This window comes from Perognathus longimembris, chromosome 15, assembly GCF_023159225.1.
Source record: "Perognathus longimembris pacificus isolate PPM17 chromosome 15, ASM2315922v1, whole genome shotgun sequence".
NCBI lineage: Eukaryota > Metazoa > Chordata > Mammalia > Rodentia > Heteromyidae > Perognathus > Perognathus longimembris.
In genome coordinates, this window is record NC_063175.1 from 38,770,346 (window position 1) to 38,791,958 (window position 21,613).

Genomic DNA, 21,613 nt, shown 5'->3' on the forward strand with positions numbered 1-21,613 from the left:
TGATAGGCAGCTTAGTATTATCACTATACCATTTTCTTCTTGAAGCTTTGGAACTATATGGATGTTTTAAATATTTGGAGGTACTTATCAAGATATCTTGGCAGACTATGAGGACTTAGAGATGAGCAAAGAATATTTTATAGTAAATTTATAGTATTTATAGTGAATTAGTGTAAAATACTATCTGGTGGTTATCATTAGTATTCAAGTATTTTATTGAATATCTTTATAGGTTGTAAGCTTTATATATTTTATTTGCAATTTATGATTGGAGCATTATTTTTCATTGAGGGGCCAGTTTCTCTGTAAAATTACTTTGTAAAATTAGCTCTGTAAAATCTGCTGTGGGATTTTGATTTTAGTTAATATGAATAATTAGCATTAGATTTCATTTCAAGAAATTCTCTGGACAGCATCAGTGAAACATAAATGGTAGAAAAAGCTTTTCTAGAAACTGTTGCTTTTCATAGCACAAAATGAACCTCAGGTAGCTTTATTTCATTTTGACTGTATGGCCTGCTTTGGTGTGGTCTGATGGTCTGCCATATAAATGACCTCTTCATTCAGACTGAGATCCCCAAAACAATGTACATCAGCTGGTTTGCCTTTTTTTCTTTTCTTTTTTGAGAGTTTCAGGAAGCTGTTGAGCACAGCTTTGAAAGGTATCTGAATTTTCAATCCATTTGATGTGGACAGATCAACCCAGCCTTGCTTTATTCACCATAAATATTTATGCGCTGGGATTCTCAGATCTCAGCTTATTTATACATCATCACAAGTTATCTTATCTCACAGTCTCCCCCACAGTAAAGATTATTATACTTGATGGGATTCTTGCAGAAATTAAAAACAACACTCCCCCCACCCCACTTCTGCTACTTGAGCCACGAGTCCAGCTTGGCTTTTTGCTGGTTATTGTGGAGATGGAGTCTTGTGAACTTCTCTGTCTGGGCTGGCTTTGAACTGTGATTTTCTACATTCCAGCCTCCTGAATAGTTAGGTTTATAGGCATGAGCCATCTGTTCCCAGTTCAAAACAAAACAAAAGCAAAACATTTTAAAAGTAGTATTGTTAACATTGAGTATGTTGCCTCTCATAAAATATGTCATAATGGGTATGTTTTGTCTATCTTTTCTCAGAGAGCTTTTAACCAAAACAGTAAATAATCTCTAGGATTCTCATTTTGATGGTTTAAACTAAAAAATTAGCTCCCCTAATGGTGATCATTTTATCTCCTTTTACATTTTATATTATGTAAGGGTATGAACTCTTAGAGGTCTTGACACAGTATACTACCGTACCACTTTTTTTAAAATGTATTATTTCGGGAGTTTAAGGGTTTATGTGTTACATTAGTTCTATTTAGGGTATTTGTTTTTTCTTTTGTGTCAGTCCGGGAGCGTGAACTTGGGGCCTGGACACTGTTCTTGAGATTTCTTGTTCAAGTCTAGCATTTTATCACTTGAGCCACAGCTCAACTTTGGCTTTTTTGGTAGTTCATTGGAGATAAGAATCTCATGGACCTGCTAGTGCTGGCTTTGAACTGTGATCCTCAGATTTCAACCTCACAAGCATAACCCCGTATTGCTGATTTGGGGGAAGCATTGTATGTTAAGCTACTTTACATTTCTTTGATCACTAGTGAATTTCAAAAATCATGTTTGCCCATATTCTTTTAGAATGCAGTTTATCATTTTCCTCGCACATTTTCTTTCTGGCACCTAATTTTTCCCCCTTTAATTTCTTAGTCTATTGCAGATTTCCTCGTTTAGAAAAGTTTTAATATTAATTTAAGCAGTTGAAACTAAAAGTAAACCCTTAGGTCACATTGAGAGTGTCATGAAGCACAGAAATTGATTCTCCTCTCCCCCTCATTTGGGCTGAATATGAAGTGATACTCCTAGTGGATAAATGTCCTATGTACTTATTATAAGCCTTTTAGAATGGTTATATTTTGGTATATAAGAGAGCCACTCAATACACAGATAACACTGAGGTGGAGCAATAAAAACTATTTCAGCTTTGTGAATGCAAACCAGGCAGATAAATTTTGTGCAGTTTAAAATCTGATTATATATTTAAAGACCATTCCAAACTTCTGATGCCCAGGTCTCATTTAATCTGATAAATATAGAAATTTGGGGACATGATCCTTGATATCAGCATTTTTTTCTTTTTTTGTCAGTCATAGGGCTTGAATTCAGCCTGGACACTGTCTGTGAGCCTTTTTGCTCAAGGCTAATGCTCTACCACTTTGAGCCACAGCACTGTTTTGGTTTTCTGGGTGTTAATTGGACATGAAAGTCTCATGGACTTTCCTGCCCAGGCTGTCTTTGAACTGGGATTCTCAGGTCTCAGCTTCTTGAGTAGCTAACATTACAGGCATGAGCCACTTTTACAGGCTTTGCCATCAGTATTTTTAAAGCTCCTTGGATAACAGCGAACTGCACTGTTAAGTGATAGGTGAACTGGGGCTATGTGGCATGCCTTTATAGAAAGGAGACTCTTCAGCCTCACAAGGCTATCATAAGTAAAGTAGAAAGACTGTTTCAAAAAGGAGAGGGGAGAAGAAAAGAGAAACATTACATCTCTAGCTAAACATTGTGAAACTGGCAGTGGGGGTCATTTAAGTTCTTTTACTGCTAATGGATACCAAGTTCTAAATAATGGCATCAAATTTTTAGAAATAATTTTATTCATACAATATGCACAATCCTATAGTAATGAACAAGCATGAGCACTTATTTCATTTTATAGTTTTTTTGTGTTTTTTTTTTCCAGAGCTGAGGACCAAACTCAGGGCCTTACGCTTGCCAGACAGGCATTCTTCCAGCCCCTTCTTATTTCATTTAACTCATTATTTTAAAAAGCATGTGCTGGCTAAATGTGCTTTTTTTTGTGTGTTATATCTGGATTTTAAATTTACAAGCATTGAAGTCTTATGGGTATCTGTGGCAGTCTCCCATGTTAAAACCAAGGTATTTTAGTCTGTGTTTTCTAGCTTATTTTCTCAAGTGAGTGCCTATATTAACTTTGTATATGTGAAAGCATAAGCTTTGCTTTCGATATGTCCTTTTCTCAACATAGGATATATTTTAGTGTTAATAAACAGACCTATCTTTGTTTAAAGTGAGAATTCAATCCCTGGTTGTTGTTTTATGGGCTTTATTTTAGACCAGTTTTGAAGTCAGATAAATTAAGCAAACTTTCCAAATACCCTTGTCTCTATATACAGCCTCTATCAGCATCCTGCATTCAAGTGCACATTTTTTCTCACAACGATAAACCTACACTTATAGGTCATTATCACCCCAGATCTCTCATTTATTGTTGCAACTTGCTATTATCCTAAGTTCTATGGGGTTTTAAAACTGTGTAATTGTTTCCTATTATTAAGGCCTCATAATACCTTGCTTCTCGGTGATTACTGCTGATACGTGACTGCATTTTGTCTCATTTCCTTCAGCACAAGTTTTCTCATACAATTTTTCTGAATTCAATTTTTTTTTGTATGCCGGTATTAGGGCTTGAACTTGGCATCTGGGCAATGTCTTGGAACTCTTTTGCTCAAGGCTGGTGCTCTGCCAGGCTTGAGCCACAGATCCACTTCAGCTTTCTGTGGTTAATTGGAGATAAGAGCCTTGGGCGTTTCCTGTCTGGGCTGGCTTTAAACCATGATCCTCAGATCTTAGCCTCCTTGCGTAGCTAGGATTATGGGTGTGAGCCACCCCCACCTTGTTCTTGAATTCACCTTTTTAAATGCCTGGTTTTGTATTCATTGAGAAATTAGTAATGCCAGAATTTAAGACAAATCAAAATTACCATATGATTTTTTTTTTGTCCTATACTTTGTATTTACCTAGAACATATAATGAGGCTTTTAAAGTTTGACTCTTTAAATTCTATTTTGGCCTGGCATGGTGGTGCATGTGTGTAATTACAGTTACTTGAGAGGGTGAAGATCATGAGTTCTGGGTCGGCTTCATAGCAAAGACCAAAACAAAAACATAACACAGATTCTCTGTAGTCTGATTTTTCCTTAAGGTAAAGAGCAGGGAAAAAGCATGGGAAAAAGATGTCTCTGGGGAGCTCTACATATAATGAAGTTTTCTTATAAAAAAAAAAAAGAAAAGAAAGTGAGTAGGAAGGAGTAGCCTGAAGAAAGGGAATAATATTGGTAAAGTTAAAAGGGAAATGGGTCTTTGTTCATGAGATTTATTTAATAGGTAGAACTGAGCCAAAAATTTGTATTTTTTAGGCATAGAAAAATGTGTACCATGACATTCTTAGTGAGTGACTGCCCTTTTCTTCTATGTGTGGGATACTGTTTTTGAACTCTGGGCTTCATGTTTTCCAGGCAGGTAGTGCTCAATCCCAGCTCAGTGTCTACAACTATTATTTTTTTGTCAGTCCTGGGGCCTGGGCACTGTCTCTGGGCTTCTTTTGCTCAAGGTTAGCACTCTACCACTTTAGCCACAGTGCCACTTCTGTTGTTTTTTTTTTCTGTTTATGTGTTACTGAGGAATTGAACCCAGGGCTTCATGCATGCTAGGCAAGCACTCTACCACTAAGCTACCTTCCCAGTCCTCTACAACTTGATAATGAGACATTTCTTTTCTATCTTCATAAACTGCCTTTATAGGATAAAGTGAGCCATGGGGTAAATACTCTGGGATAATTATGATAGAGCAATTTATAGTAGTGTTCTATAAGACTTTCTGATGAAGGTAGATGGTATAGGCCACGATTGATTATACAAATCACTTATTCATCAAGTATTTATGCAATTTTTATGCAGTATTGGAGGTATAGTAGTGAATATATCTCTTCTCATAAAATTTAATCTTTCATGAGAAGACAGACAATATATGAATTTATCTTGGCTATCAGGTAGAAATATATGACAGAAATAATAATAAAGCAGCATGTAGGAGATAAAGGCTGCCTGGGATTGAGGTATAAAAGTTATTTTAGATGGTGTAGTCAAGAGTGGTCTCAGAAGATAATATATTTAATAGGTTCCAGAGAAAGAAGAGCACGATATTACTTTGTTATAGACACAAACCAAAGATGATCTAGCACCATGATAAACAGTACATGTATACAGGATCAAATCCTAAACTGGAGTCACTCTTGTACTGGATATTATAATAGCTGTTTGTGCCTTCACAGAACTGGAATTATCCTGTATTCTGTGAAAACAAGTTTCTTGACTGCGAAGACAGCTTAAAGCTATTTTGCCACAAAACCATTTTTAAGGCATAGCATACTTTTTACTAGGTACTGATGTTTATACAGACTAGGGTTTGTATAAAGCCGACTCAGAGATATACTTGGATTCTATACACCCTTTACATTGTTTTCCATAGGAAATTTTCTTTAACATAGAGCTAATTTTGGGGGGAGGATGTGGTATTGAGGCTTGGATTTAGGGCCTTGTGCTATAGCTTTGTTTTATGCTCAAGGCAGGCACTCTACCACTTGGATCACACCTCCACTTACTGCTTTTTTTGTTTTGCTACTTAATTGGAGAGAAGAGTCTCTTGGATTTGTTTGCCCAGGCTGGCTTCAAACTAGGATCCTCCAATCTCAGGCTCCTGAGTAGCTAGGATTACAGGTGTGAGCCACCAGTGCCCAGCTCCACTGGTTGTTTTGAGATGTAGTTTTACTTCTTGCCACAAAGTACCTGAATCATCATACTCTTACTTAGTACTTCCTGACCTACAACCATAGGTGTCTATCATCATTCCCAGTCTCTTCTGTTGAGATAGAGTCTAGTAGACTTTTCTGCCTGTGCTGACTTGGAATCTCTATATTTCCAAACTTAATCTCTAAAGCATAAATTTAGAGCTTTTGATGAGACTCAAACAGCTGAGAACTATTGTGTAATGATTACTGATCAGTTGTTGGAATAATCTTTTAGAATTTTTAAGTCAAAGAAGTTAAAATATTCAAGGTTCTCAAGACTGTACATTAAAATTATATGAACTTTTAAGACAAAATAAACCTCTGATGCCTTGAAGCTACCCTAGGTTTCTGTTTTGTTTTGTGTCCCCTTCCTGAAAGGATGGTGTTTGGACTCATGTCCCTTTGCTTGAGAAACCCTTGGTTTTATTGTTAAGACCATTCCAGGTTCCATGTTCAGCAAAGGCTGGAAATCACCAAGGTAGAGGCAGATTCATTGAAGTTGTGAAAGGGTCATAATGCCATATTAGTTTCTTCTTTGGTTTGGTTGAAGAATTTAAATGTTGAATATCAATTTTGTACCTATCAGTCTTAGCACTATTTTTGCCATTTTCCTGAGTATGCATGTTTTAATAAAAATACGCTTTAATTAATAATGAAATTTATCAGATAGCCTCAGTGTCTTTTAGGCTGGCTTCAGTTGCGCTGGGGGTTCTGAAGGCCTACCTGGGAAAATTCCAGGATTACTTGACAGGGCTACTGAACTCTGTGTGATGAAATGTTTTTCTGAGATACAGAGGTAGAGAAGTCTGTGTGTGATTGGGAAAACTAACCCACCTTGACACTGGTGGCATCAAGGGATCTATAATGTGACTAGTTAGCCAAAGAATGTCTCCTATTACCCAGCCAGATGCTTACATTCCCAAGTACTGCCACAGCAACCCTTCGTTGATTTTTTTTTTTACATGATTTGTGAAAATGTTGCCAGTACATTAGAATTCCCAAAGACCTATCAGTTTTTTAGTTACCATTGCTGAAAAATGGGAATATTATAGAACAGCCTATAAATCACAAAATTGTTAGCTACATTTTTAGTTTGTGTAAGTAAAAGTATATTTTTTGTCTATTATTAATTTCTTTTGATAATGTTTTAAAGACTTCATTGTTTAAATTCTTAGAATAGAAAGCAGAGTGAGTTTTGTAGGTTGCAACATAGAAACTGTCTTTATACAGTAATAAGACTGATTCCTTTGTTTTTTATGACAAAAATATAACTAAAATTAAAATAGAGAATTTAGTAAATCCAAATAGGCAACAAGCTAATCTCTTAGTACTTACTTTCTACAAATATTGTTGGCTCCCTTCTGACTTAAATCATGTAATTAATTCCCCTCTGAAGGTCATGAGTAGATGTACTACATGAATGTTTTAATGTAATTTCCCATGTCATTTAGTGAACTAATTTATCTATGGTTATTTATAATATTAAGTAGCATTTGTATATAGAAGAATGTATGATTTTCTTGAGCAAATATTTACTCTGTACCAACTTTGTAAGACAGTGCAGGGGAAAGTTGATTAGAATGCAGTTTGATTTCATTCACAAGAAAAATAGTATTGTAGTTCCCCTTTATTGGCAGCTGGTATGTTCTAAGATTCAGCCCTTCCCCCCAGTGGATACCAGAAGATGCATTCTAGTCCCCCCCCCTCCCCCTCCCCCTCCCCTCCCCCTCCCCCTCCCTTTCCCTCTCCCTCTCCCTCTCCCTCTCCCTCCCTCTCCCTCCCTTCCCCTCTCCCTCTCCCTTTCCCTCTCCTTCCCCCCTCTCTCCCCCTCTCCCTCTCCTCCCCTCTCTCCCTCCCTCCCTCTTTATGCACTCTTTCTTTGTTTATCTCTGTCTCTCTGTCTTTGTCTTTTTTGGGCTTTCTTGTTCCTTTGGCACTGGTTTATTTGAGTCATGCCTCTCACCTGGGGTTTTACTGGTTAGCTTGGAATATGGAGCTTTGCAGTCTTTTTGCCTGGGATGACTTCAAATTGCAACCCTCTGGCCCTCAGCCTCTTGAGTAGCTAGAATTACAGATGCAAGATGGCTTTTTACTTTTGTTTTCCTGTACACATATCCCTATTATAAAATCTATTTATGAATTGGGTACAGCAAGAAATGAACAACAACTAAATAGAAGAATTATAGTATGCTCTAATAGAAGGTGTATGAATGTGAGTTCTCTCAAAATACCTTTTTGTGCTATATTCACCCTTCTTTGATGATATGAAATGATACAGTGCCTCCATGATGAGATAAAGTGAGGTAAATGATGTGGGCATTGTCACATAGAGTTGGGCTACTATGTAAGGGTTACTTGAACCCCTGTGATACTGAAACTCACTCTGATTAACAAGAGGCTACTAAGTGTCAGGTAGCATATATAGTGTGGATACATTGGACAAAGGGAATGATTTACAAGGGAGCTAGATGGTGGGAGATTGTATTACACTGTTTTTGGATTGCAGTTGATTGTGTGGCAACTAAGGCCATGGAAAGTAAAACTATGGATAAAGGGTACTACTTTATTTTTTATTGTTACACAAATGGTCTTTAATCTTGAGTTTTAACTTGAATCTCAGTGCTTGAGATATCAGTCATCCAGTAGAATTGTCTCGTACCCTGAAAACGGCAAAATCATTTTATGAAAGGTATGTATTGAGTGAGTCTTAAAATAGCTAGTGGTGATTAGCTACTGTACTAGTTTATCATTGTTTTCAATCCCTGTGCTGGAAATAAATGGCCCTTTGGTATGTTAAAGGCCAATTAAGTGTGTCAAAGAACATATATCACGTGCCTGAAAGTCTTGTAACAAGATAGATGTTTGTGGTGTGATTGAGAAATAATGTTATTTATTTATTTTTGTTGTTCCAGTCCTAAGGCTTGAACTTAGGGCTTGGTACTGTTCCTGAGCTATTTATGCTCAAGGTTGGTGCTTTACTACTTGAACCACAGCTTCACTTCCAGCTTTTTTTCTGTGGTTAATTGGAGGTAAGAGTCTCATGGCCTTTCTTGTCCAGGTTGGCTTCTAACCACAATCCTTAGATCTCAGCCTCCTGAGTAGCAAGGATTATAGGCACGAGCCACTGGCTTCTGGCTAGAATGAAATCTTATTTAGACTATTCCATATTATTGAATAAGTGCATATAGAATTTGTTTATCATAATTTTTATTTTTGGCTTTTTTTCATGGTATTGAAAATTAAAAGCACTAGGCTACAGTTTTTTAAAAAGTAATTTCATTTAAAAATTACTGAGTATTGTTAAGACAAAAACTTGGATGTATTTTCTGATAATCTATCTGTGGCCTGTTTCCTGCCCAGTTTGTGCCAGTTTAGTGTTCTAGGACATTAGATACTTAATCATCTTAAGAGAATTTAATCAGCAGATTAGAATGATCTGATTATTTGAGTCACTTATTAGACAATAATAGCTATCACATCAATGTGTATTTTATGTACATAGTGGAAATGAAATTAATTAAAACCTTAAATATACTTTTAATTTAGAAAACATAGTGAAATTAAAATCAATATTTGATGGCTTTTTTTTTTTTTTTTTTTTTTTTTGGCCAGTCCTGGGCCTTGGACTCAGGGCCTGAGCACTGTCCCTGGCTTCTTCCCGCTCAAGGCTAGCACTCTGCCACTTGAGCCACAGCGCCGCATCTGGCCATTTTCTGTATATGTGGTGCTGGGGAATCGAACCTAGGGCCTCGTGTATCCGAGGCAGGCACTCTTGCCACTAGGCTATATCCCCAGCCCTTGATGGCTTTTTTTCTAATGTAGAAGCTCATCTGAATTTTTGTTGTTATTTTCAAGTCACAGTTGAGTCTAATCTCAGGGATGTGTATACATGTATTAGAATTCTGAAGTAATTATGATTTTCATTAATGTTAGGTCGGTCTGTAAAGTGGATGAATGCAGATAACTATGCCATGTGCTCCAGTAATTTTTTTTTTTTTTAACCAGTCCTGGGGCTTGAACTCAGGGCCTGAGCACTGACCCCTCCCTGGCTTCCTTTTGCTCAAGGCTAGCACTCTGCCATGTGAGCCAGAGCCACTTCTGGTTTTTTCTGTTTATGTGGTGTTGAAGAATTGAATCCAGGGCTTCACGCATGGTAGGCAAGCACTTTCCTGCCAAGCCACATTCCCAGCCCCTCTCCAGTAATTTCTAACAGATTCAGGCTATTGATATTCATTTTCTGAAGTTATGGGACAAGATAAAGTTATCACATATAGCCAGGGACTTGTGGCTCACGCCTGCCTGTAATCCTAGCTACTCAGAAGGCTGAGATCTGAGGATCATGGTTTGAAGCCAGCCTGGACAGAAAAGCCTGAGATGCTATTATCTTCAATTAATCACAAGAAAAGCCACAGGTTGCACCGTAGCTCAAGTGGTAGAGTGCTGGCCTTGAGCAAAAGGAGCTCAGGGACAATGCCCAGGCCCAGAAGCCCCAGAATTCTCCCCTCCCTGCAAAAAAGTTTAATTACGATAAAGACACTTATTAAAAAATTAAACAGTTTGGACTTAATTTTTTTAACTAGCAGACAAAATCATAGAATACATGAGAACTAATTTATTTTGCTTATGCTTTTTTCATTCTTTTCTGTGATAGATTTAACAGCAAAGGTTTGTGGGTATAAATATCTCTTGATTTATACATAATTTATTGCATAATACCTATATGAAAAATCTAAGTCTACTTGTTAATGAAAAAATGAAATGGCTTTTTCTTGAACAAAACATACCTTAAATTAATATTACTTATAATTTATACTTTTTATTTTTGTGTGCATTAGTTGTGTGAAGGAGTTTTTATTGTGGCACTTCTACACATGTATGTATAAGTGTGTCTCAGTCAATCTCATACCCTCCTTCGCATTCCCTTACTGCTGTGAAACAATTTGAATATGTTTTATTATTCTATTTACGACTTTGGCCATGTTCATCATCTTTGTTTTTCATTTTTAGTATACAGTTGACTTTGATGGTAGAGTTAAATTTATGATAAAGATGGCAAATAGGCTTTTTACTATTACTGTATAGGCAAGTTACCTTAACAGATGACCTTTTAAAATAATTGTACTTATAATTTTACTTAATTATTTTGAATCTTTTCTTTTAAAAAATCATATAAATAGTACAATGAGGACATGGCAAAAAGATTTTGTGGTGTGCTGCATGTCAGAAAATATAGTATCAGAACAGTTACAGTAAATTTATTATATTTACACATTAAATTAATTTGTTATTAAATTTATCACTTGTTTATTCTGTAAAAATTTTCCTCAATGAAAAATTCATCCAAAATCTTTTCCGAAGCTGATATATTGCCTTTAATCATAGCATAGGTGAGAAACATGTCATTTTAGTTTGTCTAGAAGTTACTGAACTTTGAACAACATGAAAAACTTCAGAGTTTCAGTATTTTCATTTTTTTCTTATGATTTTTTTTCTTACATTATTTTCTCTCAAGCTGAGGGACATTGATAGGAGTTGGTACCAAACTAGTAGTGTACTACTATTGAGTAAATATTTTGTACTACTACTATTGAGTAAATATTTGTACTACTATTCAGTAAATTATTGTGTTAACTTAAAGTGCAAAGTAGATGTCATTAAAAAATGAAGAGGTTTATTACAAAGTATATTCCTTAGTAATAAAGTCTTCTTATTAATAATGTTTTTAGGATTTGGAAAGAATTATTAAATTACTCCATTGAATTTTCTTTTATCTTTTACTCATACTTGTGCATCTCAAGTGCAACTTTAGATTAATAAAAAATTTTGAAAACAAAATGTTTTCTTTGTTACTCCATTGAGGACAGTGTTGTTGTATTAGTGATTTCAAACTGGTAGTTCAAATTAGTTATTCCTGAGTCAAGAAACTCTTTTTATAATGAAACAAATGGGTACTGGTTTGTAGCTAGAATAACAAATAATAGATTTTATGTGAGATTTCTGGATCTTTTTATCTTGCAGTTGGTATATTGAGAAAGTAAATAAAATGACACTATGTATAAAAAGTGGCTAAGAATCTTTTCCTTTATATGCTTTGCTAAATTATCCTATTAAGGAAAATGGTAAAATGTAGGTTTTGAATAATTAAGGGGCTGAAATGGCTGAAACTTGGGGTATGTCTAAAACTAGTATGTGATTTTTGCATTTTTCCTTTATGTAGTACAGTTACTTCAGTTTTGTTCTGTATATATCTGAGTTCTCAAAGCAGTCAGTCATAGATAATGATCCCTTCAAATGCCCTCTCTCTATATTTCTTTCTTTCTTTTTTTTTTTTTGCCAGTCCTGGGGCTTTGACTCAGGGCCTGAGCACTGTCCCTGGCTTCTTTTTACTCAAGGCTAGCACTCTGCCACTTGAGCCACAGCGCCACTTCTGGCCATTTTCTGTATATGTGGTGCTGGGGAATCGAACCCAGGGCCTCATGTATATGAGGCAGGCACTCTTGCCACTAGGCCATATCCCCAGCCCCTCTCTCTATATTTCTAAGTTCTCTTATAAATATCCAGGTAAATCACCTAAGGGGTAGGGGTGTGTGTGTGTGTGTGTGAGTGTGTGTGTGTGTACATGTGCATGTGCTTCTGGGGCTTGAACTTGGGGTTGAAATTAGTTTGGGTTTGCTTCTACCACTTGAGCCACAGCTTCACTTCCAGCTTTTTTTCTGTGGTTAATTGGAAATAAGAGTCTCATGAACTTTTCTGCCTAGCCTTTGAACCACAATCCTCAGATCTCAGCCTCCTGAGTAGCTAGAATCACAGGCATAAGCCACCAGTACCTGGCTCTAAATTATCTTTTGAATAACTCACTTGATTTGTAACTGTCCTATCTCTAGTTGGTGATGAAGTTTTAAATTGTCATTTTCTTTTCGTCAGTATTTCAACTACTCTGGAAGTCTTGAGTCTATTCTTTCAAAATGCTAAATGAACTCTTCATTACTCAGATACCTTTCCAGTCATTTACCAGTGTGATTGAAGGACACATATAATCCTTAGAACTTTATTTCCATAGTGGAAATTCATAAAAGTTGAACATTAATTAATAGAATATAATGGAAAAAGTTCACACATATTGACTCAATTTTACTTTTGTGTAATTTTAAATGGCTTAACACCTAAGCACACAATTTCATTGCATATTGTATTTCATTTCTATTTATCTCTTTATCTCTCTATATTTTTCTTTTTCCTAAAATAGCTTTACAGTCTGAAGAAAATGTGCACATGTAGTCCTTGGTATTTAAGATGACTTTTCCAGAGATAGCACTTCTGTATATAGATTTTTGTTTTCTGTTGTAATTTTCCCCCCATGTATCTTGCTTTTCCAATTGATACCAATGAAAATACAGTGTAAAGTATTCTCAAGTGTTCTTTAAAATTTGTAAATGTAGATTTTTTTTTATTTTAGTAAATATTCTGGAATGTCATGAAATTGGTGTTTTTTTCTTAAGTAGGTTCTTCTAAATTGAAGATTCTCTTCTATATCTCTTCAGGTTTGCTTTTCCCCCTGTGCTTCATTCACTCTTCCACATGTCATTTTGCATCCTGGCCACCATACACATGTACATACATACTCACTTCTTAAGTTCCCTGACTATGTAATTTAAGAACCCTTCTTCAGATAAAAAAATTTTTAGGTCTCAGTATCTTGAGTTTGATTGTGATGTCTTTCCCATTTTTCTTTATTCTTTTTAAAATAAAAAGTTATTATCAATAATACAAAGGTGATATACAGAGGGGTTACAGTTATGTAAGTCAGGTAATAAGTGCATTTCTTTTTGGACAGTGCCTTCCCTTGCTTTCTCCCAGTTTTTCCCTCCTGTCCCCACCCATGAGTGCTATAGTTCATTTTCAATATGGTGTCTAGTGAGAACCACTTTATTTTTCTCTTTTTTTTAAGATTGTATTTCAGACTATTTAACTCAGATTGGCCTCAAACTTGGGGTACTCCTGCTTTAGCCTCCTAGGTGCTGCAGTTGCAGTTGTGTGCCACCACAACCACCATCCCCTTCTCTTAATGTATAGATAGTGGCACTGGGCTAAGGAATATGTTCTTCTATGGTGTCCTTTAGCAGCAGCCAGGCAGATATTTTCTATTTAGGGTATTAGAGATATATGGTATAGCAGAGAGGAGTGAATTCATTCTCTTTGGAGTTTGTTGTGTTACTATAGTAATAGAAATGGGGTTAAAAAAATCATGTAGTAATGCATGATCCCACCTTTTCTTGGGCTTGATAGAGAGGGATGGAGGGGGTATAGAGGAATCATGTTCCTAAGTGTCCTCCAGTTCTAGATTCTTTCACTAGACTATAATGAAAGACTAATAATACTTGTGTTAAGTGGAAATGCTGTATAAGCAAGGATGATAGTAAATATGCATGAATCCAAAATATCTATTTGGTTTTGAGAAATGCTTATATGAATACATGCAAGCTAACATTTTACTTCAAACAAAAATACAAAACCTGTGTTTGTGATGATCTCATGTAACTTAATCTTAGCAAAGCATTTACCTAACAAGTTGAGTTCATGTTTAAACAAAATGTGGCACCAGGTCAAGGAGTGGTGTTTCATCGAAGCCTTCTTTTCAGGTGTGTGTGTGTGTGTGTGTGTGTGTGTGTGTGTGTGTGTGTGTGTGTGTGTGTGTGTGTGTGTGTGTGTGTGTGTCTGGTGCTTCTGCTGGAAGTCAGGGTGTGTGTGTGTGTGTGTGTGTGTGTGTGTGTGTGTGTGTGTGTGTCTGTCTGGTGCTTCTGCTGGAAGTCAGGGTGTGGGCACTGACCCTGACCTTTTGTGCTCAAGGCTGGTGCTCCAAAGAAATCTCCAAGGAAAGTCTCAGGACTCTCCTGCCCTAGCTGGCTTCGAACCTTTATCCTCAGATCTCAGCCTCCAGAGAAGCTAGGATTACAGGTGTGAGTCCCCATGCTCTGCTCATCAAAGCTTGAATGCAGAGTTTATGCAGCAGAGGAATATACATAAAAAGGGAAGCAAACATGATGATGAAGTGGGACTGCTTCTTATAAGTGGGGTAGTAGACCAATATCTGAACACTGCTATGTTCTGTTATGTCTTCTTTATCTGTAGACATAATTTGTGAAGAAATAAGAAGTGAAATAATTGATCAGAGTCCTAACAGCTAAGTGAGTAGGCAGGGCCTTAAGCTGTGTGTCTGCTGCCAAAAATCTGTACTTCCAAAGCTTTTCATCTCCAGTATTTTCCTCTTTCCTTTAACATTGAGAGCAACTGTTGTGTTTGCTTCCCCGTAATTTGGGAGTTAGGCTTCTGGTCTGTTCAGTAAGAGTGGCAAAAGCTGGATGTGGTTGAACATGTTTTTAACCCCAGCTTCCTGGGAAGTTGAGACAGAGGATCACAGATTCATGGCCAGCCTGGCCAATTTAGCAAGACATTGTCTCAGAGTAAAGTTGCTGGGACTATAGTTCAATAGTGGGATGCTTGCCCAGCATCTGCAGGACCCTAGTTTTAAACCCCAGTACCACCAAGGTGGGTATGTGGTAAATTGTGTAACTTTTTTTATAGTTTTAAAATGCTGTGCTTCTGGTAGTCTTAGTTTGAAAGATAAATTTGTCATGATTAAGTACAACAGAGGAAGAGTTAGGTTTTATAATTGCTTTGTTTTTGTGACTCAGATTTTTTTCTTTAGAATGTATTTGAAAAGGAAACATTCATTAAGCATTGAAAACAACAGAAGGTTGAAAATCATAAGAGTAAACCTAAACCCCATGTATTTGGGAACATGTGACAACACAGACATAATTGTACTTTGGTATTTAAAAAGTTAAAACCTTTTATTTAATGGGTTAGTAAAGAGGTGAGAAGGTATAAACCTATCTAACATAAAACATGAGTTGATTTTTTTATTGAGTTTAAGTCACTACATATATTTCATAGTACACATTTTAACCTTCACAATGATGAAAATCATTTTAATAAGTTGATGTTTTAAAATAAGAAGTCATTGTTGGATTTTTTTGACTTTTAAATTATAACAAAGAGTAAAATTTTCAAAAGATTTTAATCAGTCAGGTTTGGTGGCATATATAAGTAATTCTAACCCTTGGTGGCAGAGACAGGAAAGAAGCCCTGCCCTCAAAAGATTTCTTTTTCTTTTTCTTTTTTTTTCTTTTTTTGCCAGTCCTGGGGCTTGGACTCAGGGCCTGAGCACTGTCCCTGGCTTCTTTTTGCTCAAGGCTAGCACTCTGCCACTTGAGCCACAGCGCCGCTTCTGGCCGTTTTCTGTATATGTGGTGCTGGGGAATTGAACCCAGGGCCTCATGTATACGAGGCAAGCACTCTTGCCTCTAGGCCATATCCCCAGCCCTCAAAAGATTTCATTCAGGAGGAGAAACAGTATATGGATTAACCATAAATGGAACAGATATTAAATGATTGTTAAAATTAATTTTTTAGAGAGATGCTTTGAATGACTGTAGAAAAATTAACAGATTCATTATTAGAAAATTTTATCTTGAAACTATGACAGCCACCAGAATTAGCAGATGGGAGACTGGTTGGGTAACTTTATATGTTATACAGTAGAATATGCTTATGTTGATTACCTCTTTAAATTGTAATATCTATATAAATTTCATGGAGTGGCTGTTATGATGAAAATCAAAACAGTCTTTTAATAGCAATTCAATTCTAACAGCATAGAGGAATAATCAAGTTAGAACAGGATAGTATATCTGTGTTTATTTTATAAGGAGCTGACAGTGTAAATAAGTGATTTCTCCCATTTTCTTAGCTCCTCTTTGGTGTGGTTTCTTCTTTTTTTAAGAGGTACTTTCAAATGCTGAAAAAGAAAACACTATAAAATCTTGTCTTTTGATTGTGTTTAGCCAGAGTCATGTTTTAAAAAAGAACACCACAAATTGTCACTATCAGTTAGCTAGTATTCATTTACTGATTCAGAATACCAGCCCTAGTTCCAACTGCTCTCCACTTATTTAACCTTGGTTTGCTAATGATAGCTTTAAGATAATCTTGGAATACAGGATCCTTAATTGTGGTTTCTTGTCAAAAGACAACAGTTGGAAAGTCATTCATTCCCTTATTTTATTAAAGATTGTATACTACTGACTTGTCCTTGTTTGATATATTGGAAATGAAAAAATGACAATGACCATAATTTATTTTAACTGTTCAGTATAATTTAAATATGAAAATTTTGCTGTCTTTATGATGAACACTAAATTTAAGCTAAGTTATAAGGTGTGCTGTTTGGAAATATGGAAGATACAAGAATGAAGCCAGATAACAAGTTTATGCTTGTATTTTCTACTGATGAAGACTTTCAGACAAGTTATTTCCATGGGTAGGTGATGTCACTCTGCATGTATATATACACTTATACTTATTGCATGATTATACATGTAGGAGTGGTACAATTTTGACTTGACTGTTGACCTGTGTCCTCATTTTGGGGGTGGAGGTGGGGAATGTGAGGACAAGAGGGTCTGAATGGTATCAGTGATAGGATGTTTAAAATAAATTGCTAATTTGGTGGAAACTCATCAGGAAAAACAAAAACAATATAAAGCTGTTTTAAAAGTAGAACATATGGTCAAATAGTCAATATTGTACTTGGCCCTCATATTTCTGCACTCAAGTATTTGGACATCACACAGTATCTCAATTCCATAATAATCATTTTGAACTCTGACGAAGATTTCATATAACATTGAACGTTTCTTCCTTAGAAAAGAAAGACCTCAAAAATGAACTCATATTTTTCCTGTTTGTTGGTAAAAATCTATTACCAACTGATACTGAGGCCACATTGTTAAATTTTGGTGAATTTGATTTATCCTTTTATGGAAATTGAAAATAATTTTTTGAGAAGTCAAAATTGTTATAATCGTCAGAATTTCATATTGTGACATGTCTGTTTTTTATACAGTTGCACCTAACAGTTCATTTGCTTTTGTGTTTGATCATTTTTCATTAAAAAAATGCTGCTACATAAACCTTTGGTCTACTAGCTAGTTTTAGGTGATAAACATCCCAGTTGTGTTCCATGATTTTGTTCTGTGACATATATACAAATGGCTATCTGTGTTAACATAGTAATCCTTCATTGTGTTAAATTTCTTGATCCATTGACATGTGTAATTTCTTTGTAGTCAAGGGTGTCATAAAATAAGTATTTTGAATTCATTTGTTGAGTTTATAGTCAAAATCTTTATGGAAACAAGTGGTTTGCTTACACTTTATATATAGTTGTTGAAAGAGAAACAATTCCTTTAGCATTTTTACATGGGAGTAATAGAGGGATTTCTTGAGTGAAAAACTTCATTTTTGCTTTTGCTGTTATGTTAAGAAAAGGGAAGCTGTGCCATTTTGAAGCATGTATCTGTTTTACAAGCATGAAATATTGAGATTTTTTTCTTTTCTTTTTTCCCCCAGCACAAATTGCTACCATATAATTACTTCGGAATTTAGCTTATCTTTTTTAGCTAGTTAGGGTGATTTGGAGTGAGAGAGACCTATTATTTTTCCAGTAAGAACTATAATATCTTCTTTTAAAATCACTTACAAAATTGTGTACTATTTATGTGAAGTATGAGCTGGTTGTCTTTCTCAGGGGAAATATATATGTGTATATATATTTATACATACATATATATACATACATACATACACACACACACATATATATATATGTATCCCTTAAAAGACATCCACAGCAAAATTCTGAAAATGAATTTTGTGTCATTTTCTTTTGGTAGGATGTTGTAAGGTGTGTAGCATTGTAACATCTCTGTTTTAGTAAAAGGGCTTTACTAGAAGTAAGTTAAATCAGGCTCTTGTGTTAACTTTTTTTTAGTAATTCAAATATATTTTATTTTTTTTCTTTTCTAAATCTAGCTACTAAAAGAACTGGACTCATTGGGTTTTAGTAGTTTATATAATTGTCTTTCCTTTAGAGTGTCAGTTTTGCTTTCTTTGTGAAATCATCCCCTTTTTCTTAATCTGTTGTTCTTTAGAAGTATGACAGGAATTTGATGTAACATTGTTCAGTATAGTCTTGTCTTCTGTTCTTCATAATGATACTCCTTTTCCTCCAAGAATGTGTCCCTCACCTCTGTAAGCTCAGGTTATCTTTTCCACTTTGGATTCATGCACAATATACTGGATTTATGAAGTATAGCTTTTCCAGTCAGAATAATAAGGTTAAGGCAACTGGCATTTAGAGGGCTCTTAATTAATTTCTGAAGTATTTTTCACCCCACAAGTTAGATACAAGTATACATTTTCTTTCCTCCCTAGATGGACCTCCAGTTGTAGCTCATTATGATATGTCTGACACCAGCTCTGACCCAGAAGTGGTAAATGTGGACAGTTTATTGGCGGCTGCAGTAGTTCAAGAACACACTAATTCTGTAGGCGGCCAGGACACAGGAGCTACCTGGAGGACCAGCGGGCTTCTAGAGGAGCTGAATGCAGAGGCAGGTTGGTCTCTCCCACCCCCTTCTCTGATGATGTAATGTGCATGTGTCCTGGCAGCTATTTCTCCTGGTAGTGGACCCTGCTGATGGAGCTGGCCACATATAATAGACCATTTAGCACTGAAATGATTGTGACTATCCAGTCTTCTTTTCAGAGATTTGGGTAGCATCTCATTTATTTTCCTTAATGAGAGAGAGGAAAAGTGAGGATATGTAAAACAAAGTGTAGGCAGCAGTTAGTTTCAATAGGCTTATTTCTTAGATTAAAAATGCCCAACACATGAGAAAACAACTCAGATACCATAAGATTCTTTGAGCAGTTCTTTACTCTAGACTTTACTCTGGATAGTAGCATTGCAGCTAAGATAGGGTACTGCTAAAACTCTCCGAGCAGGGCTGTTTATCTGTGGTCCTGTAGCTTGCTTGGCAGAGTGTCTCTGTTGATTCCTCTCTAGCAAGTTTTCTTTTGCCTTTATACCTTTTAGTTTCTAACTCAGATATCTCAGGAAGAAAAAAACTTCTTTGTCTTGAATTATTTATCTTAGTTCTACTATTATTCTTTGAGTTACATTTATTCACTTAAGACACTACTTTCATCTTTGAAAACCTTATAGTGTTTTAATATCTTCCTTGAATCTTCTAATTCAAACTTTTTAAACAAAGTACTAGTACTTAGGCATAGTATTAAAGGGGAAAGAATGAGAAAACACCGCTTATGTACTGTACATTTTCTTTAAATTGTTTTTGAAGAAATATATATGTTGATTTTATGTGCTAATTTAGTAATTCAATCACTTCTTAAAATATTTTTATTGAATTTAAGTTTTATCTTACAAAAGTTGATTTATAGTTTTGAACTCTGTATTAATGTAGAATAGCACTAATTGTTCTGAATTCCTTTCATAATCTTTGATTAGACTAAAGAAAGGTCATTAGTTAACCATCTGATTAATTTATTATGGCTAATTTGGAGGCTGGGTTTTATTTTGGCTTTGATCTGATTGTTAATTATATGTCTAATCTTAGACTGTTGTTTTCTCTGGACTTTATTTTGTCAGTACTGAAGCTTGTCTCATTCTCTGGCTTGGCCTTTTCGGCTCATGGCTGGCACTTGACCACTGAAGCTGCATCTCCAGTTCTAGCTTTTTGCTGGTTAATTGGAGATGAGTCTATTGCATTTATTAGCCCACGCTGGCTCTGAACCTCAATCCTCAGATCTCAACCTCCTGACTAGCTAGGTTAAGGCATGAACCACTAGTGTATGGCCTTTTTTTTTCTTTTTGGTGCTTAATGGGAGATAAAATAAAAGTCTTAGGGACTTTTCTGCCCAGACTATTTTCAATTCATGACCCTCAGATCTCAGCCTCCTAAATGACTGGGATTACAGGCATGAGCCACCAGTACCTGGCTAGATTTTTTCCCCCTCTACTCCTGGGGCTTGAACTCAGGGCCTGCACATTGTCCCTGAACTTCTTTTACTCAAGGTTAGGACTTGAGCCACAGTGCCACGTCTGGCCTTTTTTGTTTATGTGGTACTGAGAAATCAAACTCAAGGCTTCATGCATGCTAGGCAAGCACTCTACCACTAAGCCACATTTCCAGCCCCTAGGTTTTTATTTTTATTTTTTAAATTTAAATTTAGGTCTAGATTCAGCATATGAGAGGAAACACAATTATCTCGCTTTATGAGTATGGCTTATTTTGCTTAATATTTTCAGTTTGGTCCATTTTTCTTCAAGTAACATTTCATTCTTTATAACTGAGCAGTATCCCAGAGCATATATGTATATTTATATATGATACATGCATATTTATATATAACATGTATATAGAATATGTGTGTATATGTAATAACATGTATATATATATATGTACCACATTTTCTTTGATCTGCTCATGATTTATAAAAGAACAGCTAGATTCATCCCATGACTTAGTGTTGTGATAAGTGTGGGTATGCAGATGGTCTATTTTATGCTGACTTGTAGTTTTTTCAAGTATATATCCAAGAGTAGTATAACAGTATCATATTTAGTTTGAATTTTTGATGAACCTCTGTACTTATTTGAATTGTATTAATTTATATTCCCACCAACAGTGTATGTTTCTTTTGTTTTGTTTTTGGCCAGTCCTGGGCCGTCAACTCAGGGCCTGAGCACTGTCCCTGGCTTCTTTTTTGCTCAAGGCTAGCACTCTGCCACCTGAGCCACAGCGCCACTTCTGGCCATTTTCTGTATATGTGGTGCTGAGGAATCGAACCCAGGGCCTCATGTATACGAGGCAAGTACCCTTGCCACTAGGCCATATTCCCAGCCCCCAACAGTGTATGTTTCTTTCCCTCTGTATCCTCACCATCATTAGCCCTAGTAATTTCATTAGATTAAGCCAAATAATTTAAGGTTTGAGGTCTT

General features: G+C 35.9%; 1 protein-coding gene and 1 long non-coding RNA gene across 5 annotated transcripts in view; one reads left to right on the forward strand and one right to left on the reverse strand.

The window, feature by feature from the left end:
- The window catches only part of C15H18orf25 (chromosome 15 C18orf25 homolog), an 83,227-nt gene that overhangs the window by 34,160 nt on the left and 27,454 nt on the right, over nt 1-21,613 (forward strand). For 3 of the 4 annotated variants that reach the window (XM_048363710.1, XM_048363709.1, XM_048363711.1), the window contains exon 3: nt 19,024-19,206. The exons of the other annotated variant lie outside the window; for it this stretch is intronic. In XM_048363710.1, coding sequence (XP_048219667.1) covers nt 19,024-19,206 — 183 coding nt within the window. The remainder of the gene's footprint in view (nt 1-19,023; nt 19,207-21,613) is intronic. 4 annotated transcript variants of the gene reach the window in all.
- On the reverse strand, nt 5,379-8,680 carry LOC125364232. The gene is made up of 3 exons (XR_007213450.1): nt 8,671-8,680; nt 6,519-6,522; nt 5,379-5,497 (listed from the first exon to the last, which is right to left on the reverse strand). It is a non-coding gene; the product is annotated as an uncharacterized LOC125364232 (long non-coding RNA).